The sequence below is a fragment of the Artibeus jamaicensis genome, unplaced genomic scaffold (assembly GCF_021234435.1).
Source record: "Artibeus jamaicensis isolate MK-2021 breed Jamaican fruit bat unplaced genomic scaffold, CSHL_Jam_final contig_718, whole genome shotgun sequence".
In the NCBI taxonomy this organism is placed as follows: Eukaryota; Metazoa; Chordata; class Mammalia; order Chiroptera; family Phyllostomidae; genus Artibeus; species Artibeus jamaicensis.
The window spans coordinates 3,222,943-3,248,609 of NW_026521936.1; the positions used below are offsets into that span (position 1 = coordinate 3,222,943).

General features: G+C 61.7%; 2 protein-coding genes across 2 annotated transcripts; one reads left to right on the top strand and one right to left on the bottom strand.

Annotated features, from left to right (window-relative positions):
* The first annotated feature begins 135 nt into the window (after window positions 1-135).
* Window positions 136-17,710, top strand: NOS3 (nitric oxide synthase 3). Its single transcript, XM_037131951.2, has 26 exons — window positions 136-453; window positions 1,731-1,833; window positions 2,104-2,252; window positions 2,432-2,594; window positions 3,442-3,533; window positions 3,618-3,759; window positions 3,972-4,111; window positions 4,224-4,398; window positions 5,059-5,160; window positions 5,741-5,935; window positions 6,051-6,124; window positions 6,274-6,418; window positions 6,639-6,743; window positions 9,595-9,662; window positions 10,077-10,193; window positions 10,292-10,466; window positions 11,955-12,087; window positions 12,195-12,273; window positions 12,403-12,590; window positions 13,056-13,228; window positions 13,487-13,697; window positions 13,784-13,871; window positions 14,847-14,968; window positions 15,716-15,864; window positions 16,124-16,318; window positions 16,479-17,710. Exons 1-26 carry the CDS (start codon window positions 284-286, stop codon window positions 16,638-16,640), a joined length of 3,615 nt encoding a protein of 1,204 aa, XP_036987846.2. The 5' UTR covers window positions 136-283; the 3' UTR covers window positions 16,641-17,710.
* On the bottom strand, window positions 17,653-24,833 carry ATG9B (autophagy related 9B). Its single transcript, XM_037131952.2, has 14 exons — window positions 24,284-24,833; window positions 24,125-24,168; window positions 23,881-23,945; window positions 23,568-23,729; window positions 22,923-23,064; window positions 20,640-21,394; window positions 20,323-20,476; window positions 19,930-20,109; window positions 19,157-19,393; window positions 18,845-18,978; window positions 18,583-18,679; window positions 18,259-18,385; window positions 18,038-18,179; window positions 17,653-17,851 (listed from the first exon to the last, which is right to left on the bottom strand). Exons 1-13 carry the CDS (start codon window positions 24,831-24,833, stop codon window positions 18,052-18,054), a joined length of 2,775 nt encoding a protein of 924 aa, XP_036987847.2. The 3' UTR covers window positions 17,653-17,851; window positions 18,038-18,051.
* Window positions 24,834-25,667: the final 834 nt, after the last annotated feature.

Sequence of the window (25,667 nt, forward strand, 5' to 3'; positions counted from 1 at the left end):
CCCCACACACACCCCAGCTTCTGCACTCTGGCCCCAGAACTCCGCGGGACACCTGGGCTCCCGCTTATCAGCCCTAGTTCTTGGAGCGGAACCCCGGCGTCCGCTCCCCACCCTGTGGGCCTGTGGGCAGGGAGCCGAGGCTTCAGAGCCTCCCAGCAGCCTCGTTCCTGTCCCATTGTGTGTGGGACGGGGCGGGGCGAGGGCCAGCACCGGAGAGCCCCCTCCCCTTCCTAAGGAAAAGGCCGGGCTCTGCTCAGAGCGGCAGAGCTGAAGCCAAGTCGACATGGGCAACTTGAAGAGCGTGGGCCAGGAGCCGGGGCCACCCTGCGGCCTGGGGCTGGGGCTGGGCCTCGGCCTGTGTGGCAAGCAGGGCCCAGCCTCCCCGACCTCTGAGCTCAGCTGGACACCAGCACCTGCACCCGCACCTGCACCCCCGCCTGCGCCAGACCCCAGGTGAGGGCCACAGCAGCTAGGACCAGGTGACCAGAGGGCAGGTGTCCAGGCCTGAAGTCTGGAGCTTGGAAGGGCTGGAGCGGGCAACCCAGCCAGGAGGGCCAGGCTGCCAAGGCAAGAGGGCTGTCAGTATGGACAGGATAGGACAGTCAAGGGGCTCTAACGAGAGACCAGGGTCAGGGCCAGAAGGCAGCAGATGAAAGTCGGAGGTAAGGGTGACAGCTCACCAGGTCTGAATGCTGCTCTGTCGCCAAGAGCTGTTTGACTTTGAGCAAGTTACTTAACCTCTCTGAGCCTTCATTTATATAATATAGGGGCATAGTACACTTACTCCACAGGGTTGTTGTAAGTTTCTAGCTCACATCGAGCCTTCCACAAACAGTGATAACCATTTAACAGAAGAAAGTTGCTGGAGGAGAGTTATGGGCGAGAGAGACGACAGGTCCCATGGAAAGGGGAGAAGCAGGACGCAGGTTGGGAGGGAGGCTGAGAAGACAGAGCCACTGGGCCCCTTCCCCCTGCTCCAGGTCCTTCCTCCCAGTGGCCGCCAACCCAGAACTAGCGGGGCAGCCCCAGCTCCCAGAAAGGCCTCCCTGGGGCAGAGGTCCCTGGGAGAGGAAAGCCGGAGGCCAGGTGGCGTGCCAGGCTGGGAGGGTGGCTGGGGCCGCCGCGGGCAGCTCTGACTCGGGCCAGGCTCCGCACTGGCGCACCCGAGGCCCCAGGCCCTCCCTTCCTCCCGGAGGCCGGCCTGGCGGCTCTGGGAGGAAGTGATAAGGCCTCGGAGGCTTCCCTTCACACGATGGCTCCTGTCAGGAGGGGTGTGAGTGAGGAGGGGAATCAGGGCTGAGAGTTCCTGTGGGCACAGGCCTCTACCCCTCAAGTAGGGCTCATTGAAACCTCGGGGGGCAGGGGTGGGACACCCCATGTCCAGAATAGGCCAGGGGGGCCCAGGGTGGGGATGAAGGCCCAGCCTCGGGCCAAGGGCTTGAGGGCCCAGCGCTGGGGCCCTGCAGCCTGCAGTCAAGGGTGCTGGGTACGGACGCAGCTGGGTGCTGCTCTGCTTGTGGGGCCTCTGCAAAGACGCTTCGCTTCTCTGAGTCTCGGGCCCCTCATCAGTGAAGGGGGTGCAGACACTGTTCATCCCCTAGGGTTTTCAGGAAGGGAGAGAAAATTTAAGGAAGCAGGTGGCAGGCGAGAGGCAAATCCACAGGGCTGGCAGCGCCGTCAGTGGGTTCTCGGGCACATCCGATAAGAAACTCTCCACCTGCTTCCAACAGCCCCCCGCACACCCGGTCCCCGGAGGGGCCCAAGTTCCCTCGAGTGAAGAACTGGGAGGTGGGGAGCATCACCTACGACACCCTGAGTGCCCAGGCGCAGCAGGTAAGGGGGAGCCCCATCCCAAGGCCTAAAGTGGCCAGGAGGCAAGACTGGAAAGGACGAGAGGAGCTAAGGGACAGGCAGGGGACTTTGGTGACTCTCAGCCTCCAGCCCCTGCCCCAACCCACCCAACCTCACCCCAATTTCCAGTCTCAGCCCCGACCTTGAACCTGTACCTCCCTCTGCCACCTCATACCTGACCCCTGCACCCTGACCTGGTCCTGACCCCTCTGCTCCCCGCTCTCTCCACCTCTGCTCCCCACTCTGACCCAGGATGGGCCCTGCACCCCGAGACGCTGCCTGGGCTCCCTGGTATTTCCACGGAAACTGCAGAGCCGGCCAGGCCAGGGCCCCCCAGCCACTGAGCAGCTGCTGAGCCAGGCCAGGGACTTCATCGACCAGTACTACCGCTCCATCAAGAGGTGTGGCCTTGACCCAACACCACCGTCCACCCCATCCTTTCCCAGGGCCCACTCCCATCCCATCCTGATACCACCCACACGAGGCCTGAGCTCAGCACCCACGGGCCTCCCCAATACCCACATGGCCTTGGGCACCCCCCACCCCACTAGACCTCCTTCTGCTCCCCTCTCCTCCGCAGGGGTGACTCCCAGGCCCACAAGCAGAGGCTTCAGGAGGTGGAAGCTGAGGTGGCAGCCACCGGGACCTACCAGCTTCGGGAGAGCGAGCTGGTGTTCGGGGCCAAGCAGGCCTGGCGCAATGCCCCCCGCTGCGTGGGCCGGATCCAGTGGGGGAAGCTGCAGGTGTGTCTGGCCAGCAAGCACCCAGAGTGGGGCCTGAGGGACATAAAATGGGACAGGAGAGGTGCAGGTAGCTCCTGACACTTCCCCAAAAGGTCCCAAGCAGTGGGGAGATCCCTGCCCGCTCCCTCTGAGCCCGGCACCCCTGGGAGCTCTCACCCAGCAGCTAACGCCTGGCTGTGGGGCCCCACAGCGTCGCCAGAGCAGAGAAGCACCCAGACCAACAGTGCAGGTGGGACAGCAGAGCCTCGACCTGTGGGGGGTATTATCAGAGCGAAGTCTTCCAGAAAAGCCCCCGACTGCTTTTTTCGTGTCGGCCTCACTTGCCCAGTCCAGTCCTCTCACCCCAACACCCTGCTCCCTTCCAGCCCCCCCAGTGTCTCAGCCCCCACCCCACCCCCCACCAATCACGGCCCCAGCAGGTGACTCAGAGCCGGCCTGGGCTACCCCGACAGGCCCTGGTACTCAGAGAAGCAAGCTGACCCACAGGGCAACTAAATCCTTGACCTTTGGCCTCCTCACTCTTACTGAGCACAGAAGCATCCGGAACGAAGCCCCGTGCTCAGTCAATCCCGAAGGAGTCTCAGATAAAATAAGAACCATCCTAATACTTGCAGAGCGCTTGAAATCGGTCAACATTCCAGCTCCATTTCGACCCCATCCGAGCTTTTGTATTTGACCCCACTCACGGCTACATCCCTCCCTTGGCCCCAGGCCAGGTCCCTGTCTCTAAGGGACCAGGCTGCAGATGAGATTGCTGCCCCCTCCTCTGCCTCCAAACCCTCTCCTAGGGCTGCCCTCCAGACCGGCTCTCCCTCCTGTCCCCCCCTCCCCCCGCCTCCCCCGCCAGGTATTTGACGCCCGGGACTGCAGCTCTGCCCAGGAGATGTTCACCTACATCTGCAGCCACATCAAGTACGCCACCAACCGCGGCAACCTCCGGTGAGCGCCCGGAGCCGGCCAGGCCCGCCCCTCTCCCCGGCGGCGGGGGAAGCTGGGGCTCTGACCGGCTCTCTCCCACGCCAGCTCGGCCATCACAGTGTTCCCCCAGCGCACCCCGGGCCGCGGAGACTTCCGGATCTGGAACAGCCAACTGGTGCGCTACGCCGGCTACAGGCAGCAGGACGGCTCCGTGCGGGGCGACCCGGCCAACGTGGAGATCACCGAGGTGAGCGCGGAGACGCCATCCAGCGAGGGCTCTGGGGAGACGCGCGGGGGCGCCAAAGAGGAGCCCGTGAAGGAGGGAGGGGACCTCACAGAGTTGAGGGATGAGTGGCGACAAAGGAGGGGCTCCTGGGTGCGCGCGGGGATCCAGCCACTGAGGGGTCCCGGGGCACAGGACAGGAGTTGGCTCATGCGGGGGGGTCCCTGCTCCCACAGCTCTGCATCCAGCACGGCTGGACCCCAGGCAACGGCCGCTTCGACGTTCTGCCCCTGCTGCTCCAGGCCCCAGATGAGCCCCCAGAACTCTTCACTGTGCCCCCCGAGCTAGTCCTCGAGGTGCCGCTGGAGCACCCGACGTGAGCAAGAGAGGGACTGGGTCAGGTGGGGGAGGGGGCTGCCCGGGGGTGGCAAGGCGGGCCAGGCTCCCCCGGGCCCTGACCCATATCCCCCGCCCCCCGCCGCCCCCAGGCTGGAGTGGTTCGCGGCCTTGGGCCTGCGCTGGTACGCCCTCCCCGCCGTGTCCAACATGCTGTTGGAAATTGGGGGCCTGGAGTTCCCTGCGGCCCCTTTCAGCGGCTGGTACATGAGCTCGGAGATCGGCATGCGGAACCTGTGTGACCCTCACCGCTACAACATCCTGGAGGTGAGCTCCTGCGGGCGCAGGGGCGGGAGCCTGGACTCCGAAGCCAGAACTGCGGGAAAGGGCGCGGGAGCCCCAGGGCTGGGCGTGCCCGCGAGCGTGCCGCCCGCGCGCAGGAATATAGCTGATCTTTGAACAGCGAGGGTCAGTGGGGGAAACTCGTGTGTAAGTGGGCGTTTTTTAACTCCTTTTTATTTAAAAAATATTTTATTTTATTTATTTTTAGAGAGAGGGGAAAGGAGGGAGAAAGAGGGAGAGAAACATCAATGTGTGGTGGCCTCTGTGCACCCCCCACTGGGGACCTGGCCCACAACCAAGGCTTGTGCTCTGACTGGAGAACAAACCCTCCACCCTTTGGTTTGCAGGCCTGTGCTCAGTCCACTGAGCCACAACAGCCAGGGCAGCTTTCACCAGATTCTCAAAGTGACCCTTGCCCCCAAAAGTGTTGAGACCCATTCTAGAGATGAGAAGTGAAGGCCCGAGGCAGAGAAGTGACTGGCCCAGGGTCCCTCTGCCCTGCAGTGTGCCCCCCAAGCAAAAACCTGAACCAGCCCCAAACCTGGAGGTCAGGCCACCCACCCACCCTGACTCCTTCCTCCCGTGAGTCCGAGACAAAGATGCTCTCTGACAACTCCCTGCCACCCCGTCCCCACCCGCTCCCAGGACGTGGCCGTCTGCATGGACCTGGACACCCGGACCACCTCGTCCCTGTGGAAGGACAAGGCCGCGGTGGAGATCAACCTCGCTGTGCTGTACAGCTACCAGGTCCGGGACCAGACGGGCCCTGGGGCCGGGGCCTGGGCCGGGAGGGAGGGAGGTGCTTAGAAGCTGGGGCAGGAGTTGGAGACAGCCAGGAGTTCCACAGTTCAAGAGTCATGGAGTGCTCTGCATTTTAGGGACCTAGCACATACTATAGCAGGTGCTGCAAGGTTGGGGGGGCCTGCGCATCCTGGGAGCCTGGCTGACTTGTGCACGCCCCATAATTCTGGTTCCTGGGGCACATTGGGTGTTGAAGTTTGTGGGACCCACTGGATTCTGGAAACTCTAATTCCAGGATCGAGAGCACACTGAGCATTGTGATTTGGGGAGACCAGGACTTGCTGAGTACTTCTCTGGGGTCTCAGAAGTTTAGGATATTGGGGGGCGGGGGCAGGGCTTCTGTTGTTTGCTTCAAGCTCGACCAGGCATGCTGCAGGTAGGGGTCACATGTGGTTGGGGGGACACAGTGTGTGTTAGGTTTGGGGTGACCCAGAGCGCAGTAGGTTTGGGGGTGACAAGGGCTGAGGCCTGCCTGTAGGCGGAGACTGAGCCCGAGCCCATCCCCTCCCTTCCCGCCTCGCCTCAGCTGGCCAAAGTGACCATCGTGGACCACCACGCCGCCACCTCCTCCTTCATGAAGCACCTGGAGAACGAGCAGAAGGCGAGGGGGGGCTGCCCTGCCGACTGGGCCTGGATTGTGCCCCCCATCTCGGGCAGCCTCACCCCTGTCTTCCATCAGGAGATGGTCAACTATTTTCTGTCCCCTGCCTTCCGCTACCAGGTGACCACCCCACTGGCTTTGCCCACCAGGGTGGCTCTAACTAAGCAGCCCCAGGGGCCTCCAAACTTCTGTTTTCTGTACTCACTTTCCCCTCCCCTCCCCCACACCCCTGCAGCCAGACCCCTGGAAGGGGAGTGCAGCCAAAGGCGCCGGCATCACCAGGAAAAAGACCTTTAAGGAAGTGGCCAAGTAGGTGCCCCAGGACCGCTGCCCTTCACCCCACACCTGGGGGCCATCCCAGCAATGCCCTAGGCTCTACCCCCAACCCACCACTCGGTGCCCCCGCGACCTTACTTGGACCGTGTGCCTGGAAGCCCTCACCCCACCCTCCCCCTCAGCGCGGTGAAGATCTCCGCGTCACTCATGGGCACGGTGATGGCCAAGCGCGTGAAGGCGACCATCCTGTACGGCTCCGAGACCGGCCGGGCCCAGGGCTACGCGCAGCAGCTGGGCAGGCTCTTCCGGAAGGCGTTTGACCCCCGGGTAGGACTAAACACAGAGAGGCGGGGATCTGGGAAGGAAGGGGGGATGTGTGCCCGAATCTTCAGCTGTGCCCCGGAGGACAGGAGCGGGTGACAAGCCAGGGCCCATGCAGCTCCTGGGGATCCACCAGGAATCGGGGCCTGAGTCTTGTCCTGCCACAGGGAGGACCAGAGTGGGAAGGACCGGGCAGCGATGACATCTGTCTTCTCCTCACCCACAGGTCCTGTGCATGGATGAGTACGACGTGGTGTCCCTCGAGCACGAGGCACTGGTATTGGTGGTGACCAGCACATTTGGGAACGGGGATCCCCCAGAGAATGGAGAGGTGAGGCCTGCAGGCAAAGGGGCCCTGGGCACGAGGGGAGAGCCCGTGCTGGAGCCAGGGTGGGAAGGGGGGCAGGCTCTGCCCCATGATGTCAAGTGGGCAGGCGCGACAGTCCCCCAAGTCCCCGGCCCATCCCGAGCTGCCCGACACACGCTGTCTCACTGTGCCCCCAAGTCCTTTCCACTCCTAGTATGAGCACGGAACACGCTACAGTCACTCCTATTGGACAGGCACTCGGGGACACTGACAAATGAGAAAAACAGGAATTCGCCACTTAATACGCAACTTCAGCTTTTTCTCTTAACCAACGGAAAGAGCGGTGCTCAGATGTCCACAGAGATTAGGCACCTTCACTTTCTGAACAAATGTTAGAAGAAACAAACAGACCTGAGCACCGCCATTCAGTCCTTCCTGGTGAGCTGTTATCTTCAAGCTCCTCCGGCTCCATCGGCTCCCTGAGCCCCGGGGGCTCGGCTTCCAGGGATTAAAGGCCCTGCCGCACCCGCAGCGTGAGGCAGACCTCAACTTCTCCCCACCTCGCTGCCCGTTTTTAGCCTTTTGAAAGAAAAATAGACTCGCTGACTTTTGCTAGTGTAGAAGAATGCACACCCCTGCGACCTAAAAAGCCCTCGGAAGATCTAGATCATGTGTGTCACCCTAGAAAGTCCCCTGGTCAATCGCCCCCATCCACAGCCTCCCATGTCACTCTCCCCTCCAGAGGCAGCTGCTGTGCTGCCCTGTGTGTCCGGTGTTAGTTTCACACACTCTAGGGAGGCACAGGAAGGGGGACATATGGTGTCCTGGCTTCTGTCACTAGCCCACTTCCAAGGGTCATCTCGAGGTTGGGTGGCTCAGTCGTACGCTCCTGTCCACGGCTGAGCAGCCTCGCCGTGGGAATCCACTCCCCTGTGGACGGACACTTGGGCCGCTTCCAGGGTTTGGCTATTATGAATAAAGCTGTTATAAACATTCTTATGGGAGGCTTTTGTGGGCCGATGTTTTTGTTTCTCTTAGAAAAACACCTCGGAGTGGAAATGCTGAGCCATTGGGTAGATGTATGTTTAACTTTTGTGGGGGGTTTTTGGGTTTTTTTCAAAGATTTTATTTATTTATTTCCAGAGAGGGAGAGGGAGGGAGAAAGGGAGAGAGAGAGACATCAATATGTGGTTGACTCTCACGCCCCCTACTGGGGACCTGGCCTGCAACCCAGTCATGTGCCCTGACTGGGAATCGAACTTGCTGCTCTGTAGTTTGCAGGCTTGCGCTCAACACACTGAGCCACACCAGCCAGGGCTAACTCTTGTTTTTTTTTTTAAGTGGCCAAACAACCAAACAGATTATTGAACTGCACCCTTAAGCTCTGTGCATTTCAATGTATGCAAAGTTTACCCCAAATTTTTAAAAATGGAGCAAACCCAGGAATATATCCCATGGGAAATGGCATATACTCACTAAAAGCATGAATGAGAATATTTTTAACAGCCTTGTTCATAACACCCCCCACTGGCAACAACCGCAGTGACTACCAACGGGAGACTGGAGAGATAATCACGGTATATTCCAACGCCACAGGGTGACGAGGCTGCACCCGTTACAACTGCACAGCCTGAGAGATGAGACTCAGAACATAATGTGGAGGGAAAGAAGCCAGGCGCAAAAGAACACGCACTGTGGGGTTCACTTAGTATGAAGTTCAGAAGGAGGCAGAAATGGATCCATGGTGTTTTAATCAGGAGAGCGGTTGGCACAAGTGTTTGGTTCCCGAAAACCTGGAAAACTGCATGTTTCTGACGTGGGCTTGTCTGTCTGTGCATTATACTTCAGCAAAATGTTTCAGAAATAAACTTAAGGTAGGACACGCTAGCTCTGGCGAACCTGGAAGACCCACTGCCCAAGTGCATCCCCAGTTAACGCTGCAATGCGATGGCCTGGCCGCATCCCGGTGTTTCCGGTGTGAAGGTTGCTCCGTGTGGTTCCCAGCGGTTTTCACGGCAGCGCCGGCAGTGATCAGGGCAGTGCAGGGGGACTGGGCACTGTTCTGCCTACCCGGCTGGTGGCGCAGTGCTGATCGCAGTGCCGAGCGCTGCTCTGTCCTGGTGCAGGGAGACCCCCCCACCCCCACCCCCAACCACCCCAGCAGAGCGGACAGGCGCAGCGGATGTCTGAGCCTCCGCCATGGACCACCCAGGCGCGCTCGGTGGGAGGGGAGACTCGCATGTGAGACGTAGTTCGTACGGGGGGAGACTGCGTAGCCGTCCAGTCTCTGTGTGCTGACCTGGGGGCGGGGTCAATGACAATAGTGATAAAAAGCAGGTAAATATAGTGTAGTCCCGTGTTTACTTTTTTAAAAAAAGATTTTATTCATTTACATTTTTTTGAGAGAGAGAGGAAGGTTGGGAGAGGGAGAGGAACATCAATCTGTGGTTGCTTCTCGTGAGCCCCCTACTGGGGGCCTGGCCCGCAACCCAGACACATGCCCTGACTGGAAATCGAACCCAGGACCCTTTGGTTCACAGGCCGGCGTTCAATCCACTGAGCCACACCAGCCAGGGCTCATGTCTACTTTAAAAAAAGCAACTATAAATGTAGATCTGTGTGTAAGGACAATGGAAAAGGACCAGAGTCAAGCCCCTGTCACTAGGACCCAGGCCTCATGGGTGAGACTGGCGGGTAGATACAAGCAAGTTTTCTCTTTTATTACCTTACGTGCTTCTGGAATGTTTCCAAAAAGCCAACCTGAGATTTTCAGAGAACACTAAAGTGAAAAGTTCCATGCAATAAGAAGGTCCAGCCTTCGGTACACTTTGAAATAAACCAAAGCTAACCGTGGCACCGGTACTTCCCTTGGCAGAGCTTTGCGGCGGCCCTGATGGAGATGTCCGGCCCCTACAACAGCTCCCCCCGGCCCGAGCAGCACAAGTGAGTGGGAAGGAGTTTGGGAGACACGTGGGCCGAAAGATGCTGGGAGACAGAGAAAAGGAGGGCGGATGGAGGAGGCGGGGGCCCATCACAGCCTCACACTGTCCTCCTTCCTGTGACCTGCCTGCCCACTGGCGGTCCCCTGACCTCTGAGAGGCCTGTCCATCCTGAGGTCTCCATCGGGTGAGGGGTGGGGTCAGGGGGTGGCAGAGCAGAGCCCCCAGGCCCAGAGACCCCTGGGATGCTGTCCCTCAGCCGCCATCCCAACACAGCTCCCCAGAGCAAAGCTTAGCCCAAGGCTGGGCCCTTCCTGTCCCCAGTGCGGAGACCCTGAAGCTGTCCCCTGGCCGTGCCGGGGCCTTAGCCTTGTCTCCAGTCCCCTGTGTCACCCTCGCTTTTGTCCTCTCCTGCCAGGAGCTACAAAATCCGCTTCAACAGCATTTCGTGCTCAGACCCACTGGTGTCCTCCTGGCGGCGGAAGAGGAAGGAGTCCAGCAACACAGACAGCGCGGGGGCCCTGGGGACTCTCAGGTCTGGGGGCCTCAGTGTGGGGAGGCCTGCGGGAGGGCTGGCTGCCTGGGCACAGGGGCCGGGCGGGCTGGGCTCCCGTGACGGCTCCCCACCCCCAGGTTCTGTGTGTTCGGGCTGGGCTCCCGGGCGTACCCCCACTTCTGCGCCTTTGCTCGTGCGGTGGACACACGGCTGGAGGAGCTGGGCGGGGAGCGGCTCCTGCCCCTGGGCCAGGGCGACGAGCTCTGCGGCCAGGAGGAGGCCTTCCGAGGCTGGGCCAAGGCTGCCTTCCAGGTGAGCCCCTGGGCTGTCCGGACGCCCACGCTGCTCCGGCCCCAGCTCTGATTCACTCTGGCCTGGGCATTTCCTCCCAAAAGCCACCCTCACTTTGGCTCAGTCCTGAGTGGTGGACACTGCAGACCATGCAGAAGACAATAGACAGGCCCTGGTGGGCTGGGCCTCAGTAGGTGCCCAAGGGCGGGGATCCAGGGCGGGCAAGGTGGAGGGACCCGAGGGGAAGCCAGAGGCCCGGCAGGCTTGTGGCAGCACCAGGGGTGGCTGCCAGGCCTGGGACTCTCCAAGCCGGGCTTCCTGCAGAGGCAGCTCTGCCTGGTCTGGGGATCCTGCCTGGGCCTGAAGGGGGCCCTTCCCAGTCCCAACAGGGTTCTGGGCAGTCCTGGCCCTGCCGGGGTTTCCCGGCTTGAGCTCGGCAGCTGTGGGCTGATGGAGAGAGAGCAGGGGGCACCCAGGTGGTGGGCTGGGGAAGCCACCTGGCTCAGGTGGGGGGGTGTGCTGGGGAGCAAGTCAAGCTGGAGAAACGGCTCAGACTGGAGGAGAGGCGGGGAACGGAGCAGGAGACAAAAGAATCCTGACGTAGGAAAGCGGCTGCCAGTCAGGAACGGGCTGGGAGAAGGAAGGGGCACGCACGAAGTTTCGGGGCCTCAGCTACAGGCACAGGGTCAGCTGGAAGCAGGAAGGCTCCGAGCTAACTGGGGTGGTAGCAGTGCGGGGTGGGGGGAGAGGAAGGAAGGGAGGGGGCCGAGGAAGGAAGGAAGAGATATAAGACCTCACACACACAAAAGAAAGATTAGCAGCACTGGCAACGTGGGGTGAGAGGGGAGGGAGAGACCCAGCTGGATGAGCCCGAGGTTCCAAGCCAGAGACTGGCCCTTCGGTTTGCCGGGCTTGGGCCTGAGCAGAAACAAGTGAAATCCGCACCCTCCCAGGGCTGGGCCGCAGGGACCCCCACCGGCCCCCATGTGCAGCACAGGGGAGGTCAGGCCCACCAGAGACCCCTCCACATCCCACGCCGGCATCTCCTAAGGGCATTACATAAAGTATTTCCTCTTTGGGGGACCTAATGAGGTGTAAAGACAGGGAAGCTGAGGCAGTTCGCGATGAGGGTGGGAGCAAGTCTGGACGCAGGGATCACTGGGTCCCTGCGGTTGCCATGCCCCAGCCACTGTCCTCCTTGGCACTCGAGGCTAAAACTGCAGGTTAAGAACCTAGCGGCTGTGACCTAAATCCGAGCACCGGCGCAGCTAGCACAGCAGCCGAGGCAGGACACGGGCTGAGGAACAAGGGGCCCAGCCCCAGCCTCCGTTTCAGGCCTGGTCTCCCTCCTGTCACCATGGCTGCCAACCCCACAGTCCTCTGTGAGCCTCAGACGGCACCTCCCGCTCCCGGGCCCCCTTTGCTCGCACAGTCCCAGGCAGGTGGCCCCTGGGGACCCAACAGGCCAGCTCCGCCTCCCTCATCAGCCCTCGACACCTTGGCCCTCAGGCCTCCTGTGAAACCTTCTGCGTGGGGGAGGATGCCAAGGCCGCCACCCGGGACATCTTCAGCCCCAAACGGAGCTGGAAGCGCCAGAGGTACCGGCTGAGTGTGCAGGCCGAGGGCCTCCAGCTGCTGCCAGGTGCGCCCTGACTCCCCCCCAGCCCGACCCTGCTGGCCCTCCAGACTCTCCAGGGGCCTGGGACTAACTCTCAGGCCCTGTCTCACGTGTGTCCCCCCCCCCGCCAGGCCTGATGCATGTGCACAGGAGAAAGATGTTCCAGGCCACAGTCCTCTCGGTGGAAAACCTGCAAAGCAGCAAGTCCACGTGAGGAAGACCCCCCTCAATGCCTGTCCCAGCCCCTCCTTCCCGGGACCCTGGCACCTTCCTCCTCCTCCTCCTCCCCCCACATTCTGCCTCCCACCCCCTGTAACTGCCCCCTCTCCTCACCTTCAGCCGGGCTACGATCCTGGTGCGCCTGGACACTGGAGGCCAGGAGGGGCTCCAGTATCAGCCAGGGGACCACATAGGCGTCTGCCCACCCAACCGGCCCGACCTTGTGGAGAAGCTGCTGAGCCGTGTGGAGGACCCGCCACCGCCGGGCGAGCCGGTGGCGGTGGAGCAGCTGGAGAAGGGCAGCCCTGGTGAGGGGGTGTGGTCTGAGGCATGACACGGAGAGCTTGCCCCGTCTCCATAGCCCCAGGGTCCCCTGGCAGAGGGTGGCCACATCCGCTCAGCTGGGCAGTCCACAGAGTGTGGCTCGTTTCTCTGAACCTGCCCCCGCCAAAGGGCTGTCTCCTTCCTGTGGGTGCCGCCTCAAAGGCTAACCCTGGCCACCCAGCCTGCTCTGCAGCCGGCGTGGGGTCTACCTTCTGCCTCACCAGAGCCGGGGGTGAAAACAGAGGAGCCCAGACCAACCCAACCCAACCGGGGGCCCTGAAAGAGACGAGCATGTACAGATAGGCCAGCCCTGCTGCTCAAGGGCAAGGTCACCGATAAAACAAGCTGTGGTCAGTCCCCGTGTACTCTCCAAGAAGCAGCCTTCACCCCAGACAGTGCAGTTCTGGCTTGGCCCCTTCCTCAAAGGCCCCCCTGTGCACCACCCCCAGGTGGCCCTCCCCCCGGCTGGGTCCGGGACCCCCGGCTGCCCCCCTGCACGCTGCGCCAGGCCCTCACCTTCTTCCTGGACATCACTTCCCCACCCAGCCCTCAGCTCCTTCGACTGCTCAGCACCCTGGCTGAAGAGCCCAGTGAACAGCAGGAGCTCGAGACCCTCAGCCAGGTTGGGGGCCACCCAGGGTGGGGAGCAGGGGCTACTGAGGCCGGCTGGCCTGGAAGTGGGGAGCCCGCCTGGCCAGCGGGACTTTACGACCCAGCTCCAGACTTGCTAATTCATCGCAGAATTCTCAAGGTCTGGGAGAGCTGGGCACCGAGAGAGCTGTGCTCCAGAAGACTGGGCTCGGGTGGGGTTGGGAAGGGAGCTGAGGGTGCAGGGCTGGGAGGTTCCACGAGCACCGCACCCTGACCCCACCCCCTGCAGGACCCCCGGCGCTACGAGGAGTGGAAGTGGTTCCGCTGCCCCACGCTGCTGGAGGTGCTGGAGCAGTTTCCATCGGTGGCGCTGCCCGCCCCCCTGCTCCTCACCCAGCTGCCCCTGCTCCAGCCCCGGTACTACTCGGTCAGCTCAGCACCCAGCGCCCACCCGGGGGAGATCCACCTCACGGTGGCCGTGCTGGCATACAGGACCCAGGGTGAGGCTGGGGAGGTGGGGCAGGGCGAGGGCCACGTAGTGACCCCAGAATGGGCCCCTCACTGGCCTCTTCTCCTCCCGCACTAGATGGGCTAGGTCCCCTGCACTACGGAGTCTGCTCCACATGGCTGAGCCAGCTCAAGGCCGGGAACCCTGTACCCTGCTTCATCCGAGGGTAAGTGAGCACTTGGGGGCCAAGAAAGTGACACTCTGATGGCTGGGACAGATGGAGGACTCTGGCAGTTGCACGGGGTGAGGGTGAAGTTCTGGTGAGAGATGGGCTTGGAAGCAGGGAAGACCCTCTTCACATATCAGGGGAATGCATGTCCAGTGAAGCCACAGCAGAACTGGGCCAAGCTGAGGGCCTTTCGCCGGGTTGGATGTAGGGCCCTTCACTGGAACCGCGGCTCCCAGACATGGGGCTGGGGTCCACCAGCAGGCCCTGTTGCTTTTAGAAGGTGTGCTGTGCCCCTTGCTGCATCTGTGGGGTCTGTCTGATGTTGGAAGGCGTGGCACCTAGGAACTGGGCCCAGTCAAGCACAAGCCCCCACTCAGCTGGGAGAAACTGGTCAGGGTACCATGGGGTCGATGAGGACTCAGCATACCCTTCCCTTGTGCTGTGTTCCGAGGCCTTGCCCCATCCAGCAGCCAGGAGCTGAAAGTCTCAGCCAGGGGGGTGGGAGCGTGGTGATGAAGAGTCCCCAGGATGGCACCAGCCAGGCCCAGTGACCCCGCCCATCCAGGGGCTAACTTCCAAATCAGCTGAATGAGTACAAACCACACACCAATACGAAGGCTATGATTTAAAATAAACACACTCAGTGAATTCGTTAGAAACCAAGAGACTGCCCTTGCCTTCCCCTCATTTCTACATTTCCTCAACTGAGACAGCAAACTGTTCTGCAGTTCAGATTTGAACCGTGTGTCCTTTGCCCCGTCTTCTAGAAACCAGAGGCCCCGGGCACTTCTGCCTGCTGGCAGAGTTCTTTTCATAGCCACGGTGTCCTTACTGTGAACTAGCCAAGTGCTTACTGTCATAAGCATTTGAAGGGACAGAAGCTGAGTTCTCCTCTCTCCACCCCTCCAGGGGTTGGGAAGAGCGGAAGCCGGGGAAGCAGAGGGGGCCTGAGCAGGTGTCTCTCTGCCCTAGGGCGCCCTCCTTCCGGCTGCCGCCCGACCCCAGCCTGCCCTGCATCCTGGTGGGCCCGGGCACCGGCATTGCCCCCTTCCGGGGCTTTTGGCAAGAGCGGCTGCACAACATTGAGAGCAAAGGTGAGGCTGGGGGCCAAGGGAAGGACTGGAAGGCAGGAGGGAGTCACACCATCTAGGGACAGACGGGTGGGGGCTGGAATGCAGGAACCAGGTAGGAAAGAGGGCAAGGAACGGGCCACAAAGGTGAAGAGAAGCTCATCAGACTGAGGGGAGAGGGGGGCCGGGAGGCCAGGGCAGTGCCCTGCAGGCCTGGCTTCCTGGTGCTGGGCACAAAGTCGGGGTTGCACTGGATGAAGGACAAAGGGAAGTGGAAGTCCGGAGGGATGGGGATGAGGCTCGGAAGGCAGAAATGCCTCAGGAAGACTCTGGTCGGTGCCAGAGCTCCCCTATGTGGGTCCAGGACCCCGAGCCTCACGTGTTCAGGCTGGGCACAGGGTGCCCAGGGTCGCTGGTAAGTCACAGGAAGAGGGGGGCGGTGACTGAGAGGGAGGCAGGAACTGTGGGAGGTGAAGGTGCCTAGAATATGGGGTTGGAGGAGGGAAGGAGCCAGAGAGTCCCAGAGCTGAGCGACAGACGGTGCAAAGGCAATTCTGAGTCGGAAGCCCCGTGTTCTAGCGCCACCACCTGCCGGTCCACGAGGAAAGGTACCACCGGCTGTGAGCTCAGGCTTCTCCCGAGTCCTGATCGAGTACCCTCCTAGAGGCTGCGCAGCGGAGAGTGGTTGTTTCTGCCCAGAGGGCGCAGGACGTCCGCCTGGGCAGAGCAGACGATAGGAGGGCCTCTCCCAAACCGCCGTCCTGCTTGCAGGGCTGCAGCCCGCCCCCATGACCTTGGTGTTTGGCTGCCGGTGCTCCCAGCTCGATCATCTCTACCGCGACGAGGTGCAAGATGCCCAGCAGCGCGGGGTGTTTGGCTGCGTCCTCACCGCCTTCTCCCGGGAACCCGACAGCCCTAAGGTGCGGGACCCTAAGGGCACAGGATAACCTGAACCTTGGGGCTTGGGAAGGACCCATGCGCACTCCGGCGGTGGACACTGGCCCAGGCCCCAGCCTCCGCCCATCCGTCGGCTCCCACCCGGCCCTACGGTGTGCCCAATGCCCCTTTGAGTCTCACCCGCCCTCGCCCCAGCCCCGCCCCTGATTCATGCACCTCTCTAGACCCCTCCCCCGCTCACTGTGGTCCCTTTGGCTCTCCCGAAACTCTACCCGCCCGCAGACCTACGTGCAGGACATCCTTCGGACGGAGCTGGCTGCTGAGGTGCACCGCGTGCTGTGCCTGGAACGGGGCCACATGTTTGTCTGCGGCGATGTCACCATGGCAACCAGCGTCCTGCAGACGGTGCAGCGCATCCTGGCGACAGAGGGCAACATGGAGCTGGAGGAGGCGGGCGACGTCATTGGCGTGCTGCGGGTGCCCAGGGGCGGGACCTTGGCGGGGCGGGGCAGGGCGGGGCCCTGGAGGGGCGCGGTCCCCCGGCAGCTGCCCCGCAGAACAGAGTACACGTAGGGGCGGGGCACGCTCTGGTGTTGATCTCCCGCTCGGGTTCCAATCTGGTTTTTTTTCACTGCAGGATCAGCAACGCTATCATGAGGACATTTTCGGGCTCACGCTGCGCACCCAGGAGGTGACAAGCCGCATACGCACCCAGAGCTTTTCCTTGCAGGAGCGGCATCTGCGGGGCGCCGTGCCCTGGGCTTTCGACAGGCCCGGCTCAGACACCCCCGCTCCCTGAGTGCCCTTTTCCTGTCTTTCCACCTGGAGAGGGGCCGTCAGTCCACACTGGTGCTGCCGCTCTCCTGCCGGCCTGCCCGGGACCAGCCACCTCTCCCTCCCCTCCCGAGGTGCCTTCCTTCCACGTCTGTCTGCGTCTCGCTTAACTCTGGGGAAGGAGGAGCGAGGTATCCTCTCCCCCGGCCTGGTTCCCAGCCCGGGTCTAAATCTGGAAGGCCCCTCCCAACAACGGCATTCCAGGACCTCCTGTCACCCCTTCCGTGTTCTCTAGGTGAATTTCAGATTCCCCTTAACTCTCTTAGGAGTATCTCATCTTGAAACCTAATCTCCAAATCATTCAAATATTTATTATTGAAGGTTCACCGTAAGAGACTGGACCAGGTGTTGTGAGAGCTACTGAGAGGCCTAAGCCAGCCCCGTGCATTAAAGTAACAGCACGACACACTCTCTGTCCTTTCATGTGCGCAGCTGTGGGGTGGCAGCCCTCTGAGAGGAGTCTGTCCCACGCACTCCACTCGGACCCCGCACTCCAGTAAAGTGGCGCCGGGCCAGCCGCAGGCAGTTCTGCGGCGCGGCTCCCTGGCTCTGGGTGGAGCACCAAGTACTGCCCTCTGCTGCCAGGAATGGGGATGGCCGAGACCCGGGTCACAAAGATGGTGGTGCAAAGCGGCCGGGAGCAAGCTTTACTGCTTGTTTCAGACAGGATGAGGAGCCACACCCACTTCCTCCGACGTCACGCCGATGCCGAACTCCAAAAACATCAGCCCCACGTTAATCTTTCCACTCCCAAGTCCCCAGGGCCCCCCTCCACCAATCCCAGGGGGACCCGGAGAACCAACTGCCGCTCAGTCGCCTTCCTCACTGTTTCCCTTACACTTAGCTTGGCCTCCGCCCTGGCCCTGGTTCCCCACCCCCATCTTGAAGATACTCGGGGACTTCTTCCCAGGCAAACGGCTCCAGAACAGCTAGTTGTTGGAGGGTGTGTGTGTGGGGGGGGGGAGTGTGTCCCCTTCTCCCCTCCGTGTGGGGATTGTCTCTCAGACTTGTTTCCAGACACTTTTGCGTCTGCTCTGCTAGCACTTCTCTGCTCTCTGGGGCGAGTTCGTCTGTCCTTAACCCTCAGATCTTGCCCAACTAAAGCATCTGTGGGGCGGTCCCTCAAAAGGACTCGGCTCGTGCTTCTACTCCACCTCTTCCGATCTCCTGGGGAATCTAAGGGAGAAAAAGGCCCTTGGCAAGCAGCCCAGGGGGTCAGGTTCCAGAGATGACCATCACACACACACACACACACACACACACACACACACCTCAAATGCCCCCACAGTCTTCATCCCTCTGGCTTCACCTAATCTCTCAGGCAGCCCCTCCCCACCCCCACCGCAGTGAGACAGCACTGACCCTAAGGAGGCCCCTCAGTCAGTGCCAGGGGCCTGGCCAGGCTCCTTTGGAGCCTCCGCGGTTTGCTGGAAGCCTCCAAGGAAGAGAGGCTGGGTCCTCTGGGGTCTCCACTGCTGCCTGGGGCTGGAGGCAGGGCTGGAGCCTGAGTAGAAGAGCGGTCAGTGGGACGGTGCCCTGCGCCTGCTACCCCGCCCGCCCCGCCCCCAGGGCCGTCTCATCACCACTCGACCAGGATGGCTTCTCCTCATCAGGCGAGAGTGTCTGCGAGGGGCTGGACCAGGGCCTGGACAGCGGGGAGGCTGAGGCCTCGCCCCACGGTTCCTGCTGCTGCTGTTGCTGCTGGTGGAGCTAAAGGGAAGGGAGAGGAATGAGGGTCCCCTCCTGCCCCGCAGCACAAGGCTCCGGCCCTGGGCTGGGTGCAGAGGGCTTTGAGGCCTCCTCCCCAGCTCCTGTCGGGTGCGTCCCTCCCTCTCCTCTGCTCTGCAAAAGGGCAGGTGTTTTCTCCCCACTTGTCTCTCCCCCCCACCCCGCACCTTTCTACTCACCTGGTGCAGGTAGATGGCATGGAGACTCATCTCAGCAGAGGCAAGCTCAGGTAGCTGGGCCACCTTCTGGCCCCCAATGCCTCCTGGGGACACACAGCTGGAACAGAGGATTCGGTAGATCAAAGACAAGCCCTTCCCCCTGCAGCCCCCAGGGAGGGCCAGGCTCGACCTCCCTTTCCTAATCACGCCTGGTGGCCCTACCCTCCTGGAGGGTCTGCCCCACCACCCCTGCTCCCCTGCACCTCAGGCCCCCACCCCTCACCTGGGGTCCTGGGCCATTCTAGAAATGGAGGCCAGGAGGCTGGCAGTGGCTGCAGCTGGGCAGGGGGCTGTGGGGCTCAGGTCCCTCGGGGGCAGAAGGGGGTGCACCAGGAGGTTGGCCAGGAAGGTCTCCGGCTGGGAGCAAGAGAAGACACAGATCAAAAGAGCACAGAAGGGGAGCGGGGAGGTCTCGTCAAGGCAGGGGAGAAGACTGAACCAGTGAGCAAGCAGGTTCACTCAAAAGGTGAGGTGGAGGGAAGAGAAAGGGGCAGGGTCACTGGTGAAGGCAGGGGCTGGCCAGGCTGGGGCTCACCAGAGGCGAGGAAGAGTCGCTGAGCACCCTGGAGGTGGGGGGGCTGCGAACCGAGGCAGCACCCAACGTGGCTGCATCCTGTTGTACCCGGCCGCGGAGCTGCCCCAGGAACTTGGAGCTGTGCCCTGGGGGGCGCCATTGTGGGTGCACCAGGGAGAACCTCATCAGGGAGAGCTCGGTCTTTCCATCCTCCGCGCGCTGAGACTGTGAAGCCTCTGTGTGTCCTGCCGAGAGCCACTGAGGAAAAAAAGTCAAAAGCTCCAGACACTGCTTTTAGGGCCTCAGTGGGAGCCTGGTGGGGTTGGCGGGACAGGAAATATGAGCCCCAGTCTCCAGGTGGAAGAAGGAGGCCACGACGGGCACTTGCTCGGGGTCACCCCCAAAACAGGGCAGCAGGGCAGGACCTGGGCCCAGGCCCAGCACTAGAAGCAGGCAGGGGCTCTGTGCTTTGCCAGACTGCTCACACCAGACACTGAGGTTGGCCTTAGGTCTTGCTGGGGGAGGCAGGTCTACTTCAGCCCCATGCACCTTCCCGCCCATCCCTCAGCCTCCCTGGTGGTCTTCACTCCATTTACTGGTGCTGTGTGATTATACACATGTCGTGTCGAGTAACCGCACACGGCCCTGTGTTGGCTACAGTCATTGTCCTGAAGGACACTAAGGCTCAGGGAAGGGAAGTGGTGAGCTCAAGGTCACAGGTGGCAACCAAGGGAGCTGCAAGGCACACCCCTTTCTAACTACCACCACGCACACATCCAGGGAAGGATTCTAACCTGAGGGTGGCCGTGGCGCTTCACATCCATAAGAGCAAAGGAACAGATGTCACCAACCCCAGCCACATCCACAGTGAAATGACGAAAAAAGTCAATAATCTCCAGGGCGCGAGGGCGAAACCAAAAGAGCAGAAACAGCGGGGCGAATAGAGGTGACAGGAGCTCCTCCAGGAGGGAGACCTGGGGAGGCAGGGGCGAGGCTGAGGGGCTGCTGAGGGCGAACAGGACCAAGAGGCCCCCGGGGATGCTGGCCAGGGCAGGGAACCTCCAACCCAGTCATTCCCCGACTGCCAGGGTGGCCAGCCCTGCGTCCACTTGTTCCACGCCCTTTCCCAGACCAGGAGGCTGCACAGGTTCCCGCGGGAACAGCCCCGCCCCCGACTCGACCCTCACCGCTCTGTATTGCAACAGCCGCGCCATCTGCTGGTAAGCGCTGGCCCTACTGGCAGCACCCGGCTCCTCCGGGAGGTAATGCATGTGGGCCAAGGCCGACTGCAACAGGAGCTGCGGTGAGCGGCCCTGGCTCTGCTCTTCCGGAATGAAAGACCTGGTGGGCAGGACAGGGTAAGGCAGGTGCCCGTGGTTAGAAGGACCTGCGGATGCCGGAGGCAGGGCTGGGAGAGGCTGGCGGTGAGAGGGGTCGGGGATAAGGGTGGAACTCAGCCCCAGGTCGGAGGAATGACCCGCTCCCTGGGCAGCTCCCCTCGCACCTGGCCACGGTAGCCGTGACCCCGAGCGCGGTCATGGCGGTGAGCACGTGCTCTACGGCGAGCACGTCCTCGTCATAGACGGTGAGTGCGAGCAGCGCGGCAAAGAGCGCGCCGGCAAAGAAGACCAGCTGGCGGGCCAGCAGCGCGAATACGGGCGCGGGGGGTGCTGCGGCGCGCAGGAAAGCAGTGGCGGGGCGGTAGGCGCGGGCCAGGCGCGCGCGCAGCTCGTGCGGCAGTTCGTTGAAGTGGCGCAGCTGCAGGCGGGCCAGGCGGGACCAGCGGCGCGCCCCCAGCGAGCCCGGCTCTCGCCGCAGCAGCTCGACGTGGCTGTAGAAGGCGTGCAGCACCTGCCAGGCCAGCACCAGCGGGCTCAGTGCCAGGTTCACGACGGCCAGCAGCAGTACCGTGCGCCGCCAGCGCGCGGCCAGGGCGCCCCGCTGGTCATTGCGCTTGTAGGCGTCTGGCAGCTCCCAGCCGCCGCGGAAGAGCGAGAAGGGCCCTCGGAAGAGAAGCAGGTCGACGTTGAGAGCCAGGCCGCGGCTGAGGAAGGCCATACTGCCCCCGCAGGGCAGCGAGCAGCGGGCCGGCAGCAGGCCCTTGTTGGCCAGCGCCACCTGGTAGTTGGTGTAGCGCAGGATGCGGTGGTGCACGTCCAGCTCCGTCAGCGGCCGCGGCTGCACGCACAGTCCCCCGCTCCGCTGCAGCGCCAGGAGGCGCGACTGCACCTCCGCCCAGGGCACCGAGCTGAGCTCCTCCTGAGGACACAGGATGCGTGAGCGCCAGCAACCCGGGCTCCCCTGCACCGCGGTGCCCAAATGCACCGCGGCCAGAGAGCTACATCCCTAGCGCCTTCTCCCCACTCTCCTTACCAGTGTCCCTTAGGTGGGAAACCTGTCACCACTTTCTGTCCTCCTCGTCCTTCCCTAACCGTGTCACAAACAGGGGCACTTCCTGCTTCCTTTCATCTCTCCTGAATTGTTCCTCCTGGCCGGCCATTCCTGAGGCCATGAGTCATGTGCTTCCCAGCGACACCTCGTAAGTTAAATTCTTCAGATATTTTACCTCAGCTCCTTCAGAGCAGAGTTTCCTGAGCCACCCGCAGTCCCACACGCAGAAGACACTGAGCGGCCGCAGTTCCTAGGGTGCCTGACAGCGTGGGTCCAGGAGCCTCATGGCCTCTCACCCCCTCAGGCTGAGATGGCCATCCCCCGCAGTGATCTTACTAAGACACTGGCTGAGTGCACGGCTGGGGTGGGGTGTCAGATCTCAGGCGGATCTGCCCTGCAAGCCTCATTTTAGCCCAGTTTCACCCCGCTGCCCCAGTCCAGCCCAGTCACGTCCCTCTGGGTCTGTCTCTGCAGGCCGTCCCAGGGTCTCCCCTTCCCCTGGAGGGAACGAGGAGGGAAGTGAAAGGAGAAGGAGGATGAGGAGGGCAAGCAGCCTCCTGAAGAGCCTGCTCTACGCTGCCTCTGCTTCCCTGGCCTCCCAGATCTGTCCTGTGCTGTGCCCAGTGTTCCCCTCAAGGTGACTTTCCAGAACCTCTCCCTGGGCTGTGCAGGAGGACATGCCAAAGGCTCTCGACTTCTAAGGGGAGTAAGGGGAGCCAGCTGCAGAAGGTGCCGTGTTTGCCTGTGTATAATGCCCACCCGCAGTTTGTCCGCATTATACACGGGATTACTCTGCCCGCCTATAGTGCACATCCTTATTTTCCTGTCAAAAACTTGGGCAAAAAATGCATGTTATACACAGCAAAATACATTAGCCTTGGAGCAGTGCCTTAAAGGATGGACTTAGATACAGAGCAAGGAGCATGAGCAAGATGGGGAGGGAGGAAAGGGCAAAGCAGGACCTGGGGACAGGGAAGAGGTCCATGCAGTGGCTGACTGCCATAGGGGCAAAGCCAGGAAGGGAAGTGGGGTCACCCAGTGAGGCCTCCGCACTGAGTCGTGGGCCGTTGGGTCGACCTCCTCCCACAGATGATCACTGACTCCCTGTTTCCTCAGCTCCGGTCCTTCCCAGCCCCACCCCAGGTTCTCCTCCGTAAAGCTAGGGGACCCCCCTCCTCTTCTGTAACCCGTCTAAACCCACTGAGCCCCACTAGGATGAGGACCATGTGGTATACGTGGTGGTACCTCCTGACATTACTCGGGGCCCAGGGTGGCTGTCAGTGCGGACTCTGCCTGCTCCCCAGTGGGCCCTTCCGTCTGTACAGCCCCCACGCCTCCCCTGTTCTCTGCCGCCCGACACGGTGCCGCTCCACACAGCCACACCCACCCAGCTCACCGGGGGGATGTGCAGGGCCTCCCTGTAAAACGCCTGGATGTCCCAGTAGCTGAAGAGGTTGCAGACTGAGCGAAGCAGCTGGATCAGCCAGAAGGCTGCCGCCAGGATCAGAAGGAAGACCAGCAGGGGGCTGGAGCGGATCCTGGGGGCGGAGGTCAGGGAGCGAGACAATGGGACCCCCACGGAGAGGGAGACAGCACTTGGGGAGTGATGGTCAGATCGTGGCGAGGATCTAGCAAGACCAGCAGTTCTCGAAGTGTGGGGTGTCTGGGGGTCCTCAAGACCCTTGCAGGTGTCTGCAAGGTCAAAACTTTTCTTTCACGTAATACTAATGCTTCTGCCGTTTTTATTCTCATTCTCTCGTGGACGTACAGTTGAGTGGTCCGGAGGCCACGTGATGTCACGTTGACAGTGGACGGAATGTGCACTCTCGGGTCTTCCCGCTGCCCTGTGCTTTACTCTCCGATAAGGTAAGATTCTCATGAGCAAAAGCTCTTGGGTTCTCAAGCAATTTTAAGTGTGTGAAAGCTGTCCGGAGACCCAACCCTCGGAGAACCGATGATCTAGCCCAGGGACAAAAGGTGGGCGGCTCTTGTCTGCTAGTCTCCCCCACCAGCTCTGCTCCCCCCACCAGTTGTCACTCACCGCTGGGCACACTGGGAAGACGACAGGATGGCGTCTGACAGCGTCACTTTGCTGTGCGGCAGCCCAGGTCTTGTCCGGTTATTTGGTTGGTTGGCAAAGAGAATGTCGTAATCCACGCAGCGAAGGAGGAAGGTCGTGAAGGTGATGATGAAAACAAATTGTCTGGCGAGCCGGGAGTTCAGGGATCAGGTCTGAGAGCTGGGAGGGCTGCCGCCCGGCCTCCAGGCCAGCTCCGTCCTCCTCCCCACCCAGGGAGCCCCTGGCTGCCTGGCTGGACTAGGAGCAGCAGGCACCGCCAGGACAAGCATCTCACCCCAGCTGGAAGACGCCCTCCAGCAGGATACAGGCAAAGCCGTTCTGCTGGTGGTAGCTGTAGATGTAGCGGGTGCGTCAAGAAATAAACCTGGGCAGGACGGACCTTTCATAAGCATGCCGCCCCTCACTCCACCGACACCTCCCCTGACGCCACTGCATCCTCAGAGGCACCCCTGCCGTGAATAATGCCAGCCCAAGGGGCCCTCCTGTGCCACTGCCGCCAGGCACAGCACAAAGGATATCTTGGTGAAGAAGCTGTCCAGGTTCTGGATGTGGTGCCAGGAGCCTGGGCACAGAAGGGAGAGTGGGGACTCAGCTGTCGTCAGCGCGAGCTCTCCATGCCCTCAACCTGCTGCCGCAGCCCCTGGCGCTCCCCCGTGGGTCCACACCCACGCGCTTACCTCGGAGCCCTTCGGGCACATGGAGCAGGGGCTGCTGTTCCTCCCCGTGGAGGGCTGAATCTTGGGACCCCTCAGGGTCACAGTCCTCCAGCCGCTCATAACCCTGCTCAGGGATCAGAGGGCCTATCCGCAGCCCAGGACTGCCCTGGGGGCATCGTCGTGAAGGAGGGGGAGTCACTGAGGCCAGGGGTGGGGTGGAATGGGAACCCCCGGAGCGGGGAGCAGAGATGGGTGTCATCACAGGCCCTACCTGTTTTGGGGGTGTGGCTGGGGTGGGGAGGGCACTGTGTCGAGGCTGAGAAGCCCCGGAGGCCTGCACAGCTGGGCAGGGGGGCCCCGGAGCCGAAGGAGGAAGTAAGGAAGGCATACTTCTTGTGCGAGGGGCAGGGGACAGAGAGAAGACAGAGACCCTCCCTCCCCCAGGCCCCCGACATGGAGGAGGCAGGAGAGGAGGCAGTGGCATGGGGAGGAGGGGCACTGATCCAGGCCCCAGGTCTCCCCACCGCCCCAGCTGCCCTCTGCTCCCCCCCCAGCCCGTTCGCCTCACCATCAGGTTGGCGGCTTCTCCTGAGAGTTTGGAAGGTCGGGAGTTTGCGGCTGTTTCCCCAGAGGTTCAAGGCGCTGAGCAGGGACTTCGACAGAACAGTGACAACAACAACACCGTGACTCAGTTGGGGCAGGCCCCAGGCGTCCCAGCTCCCGGTCCGTCACCTGTCTAAGCACGCACGCCCCTTTCCCGGGCAACCTGCAGCCAAAGCTCTCAGGCCCCTCCCCCTCGCCTGGGAGGGGTGCCAACAGGAGAGGCAGAAGCTGAAGAACAGACCAGAGGAGACACCTATCGTTCCATCGGCAGCCCTCGAGTGGATCTGAAGGGGAGCCAGGAGACTAGTAGCCAAAATAACAAAAGCCAAAAGAAAACTCTGTCAAAGGATTGTAGGACTATGGCCCAAGATGTTACCTCTTTGATTTCTTATAATCTTGTCTTCCCTACACACACACACACACACACACACACACACACGCACACACACACACAGAATCATCAACGGAGAAATGCTTTAAGACCAAAAACAGGAGGAGAAAGAAAGAAAGGGAGAGGCTGTTCATTTTGTCTGTCTGGCAGTACTCAAGAGGGCAGGCGGGGAGACGGGGAGCGGAAGGAAGAGAAGAAAGGAGAGCCCGTTCTCTTGGATGTGAAATGTGGGGTATGGAGCTTCCAGTAGAAAAACAGGGTTCCCTGGATATTCCTTTATGGTTACTTCCTTGTCTTCCTGAACCCTGAAACCCTGTCCCGCAAGTCCTGATCGAGCCTTTGGAGGCCACTCAGAAGCATCGGGACTGAATCAGCAGAGAGCAGCTGGGGGTCAGAGGGACTGAATGATCC

Excerpts from the sequence above, each read along its gene's own strand:
- ATG9B (XM_037131952.2), bottom strand. The coding sequence starts at position 24,833 with ATGGTGAGGCGAACGGGCTGGGGGGGGAGCAGAGGGCAGCTGGGGCGG. Across the intron at positions 23,065-23,567 it reads TCTTCCCAGTGTGCCCAGCG|GATCCGCTCCAGCCCCCTGC; the intron begins GTGAGTGACAAC and ends CTCCGCCCCCAG. Across the intron at positions 20,110-20,322 it reads GGCTGTTGCAATACAGAGCG|GTCTCCCTCCTGGAGGAGCT; the intron begins GTGAGGGTCGAG and ends CTGCCTCCCCAG.
- NOS3 (XM_037131951.2), top strand. The coding sequence starts at position 284 with ATGGGCAACTTGAAGAGCGTGGGCCAGGAGCCGGGGCCACCCTGCGGC. Across the intron at positions 454-1,730 it reads CCGCCTGCGCCAGACCCCAG|CCCCCCGCACACCCGGTCCC; the intron begins GTGAGGGCCACA and ends TGCTTCCAACAG. Across the intron at positions 6,125-6,273 it reads ACCTTTAAGGAAGTGGCCAA|CGCGGTGAAGATCTCCGCGT; the intron begins GTAGGTGCCCCA and ends CCTCCCCCTCAG.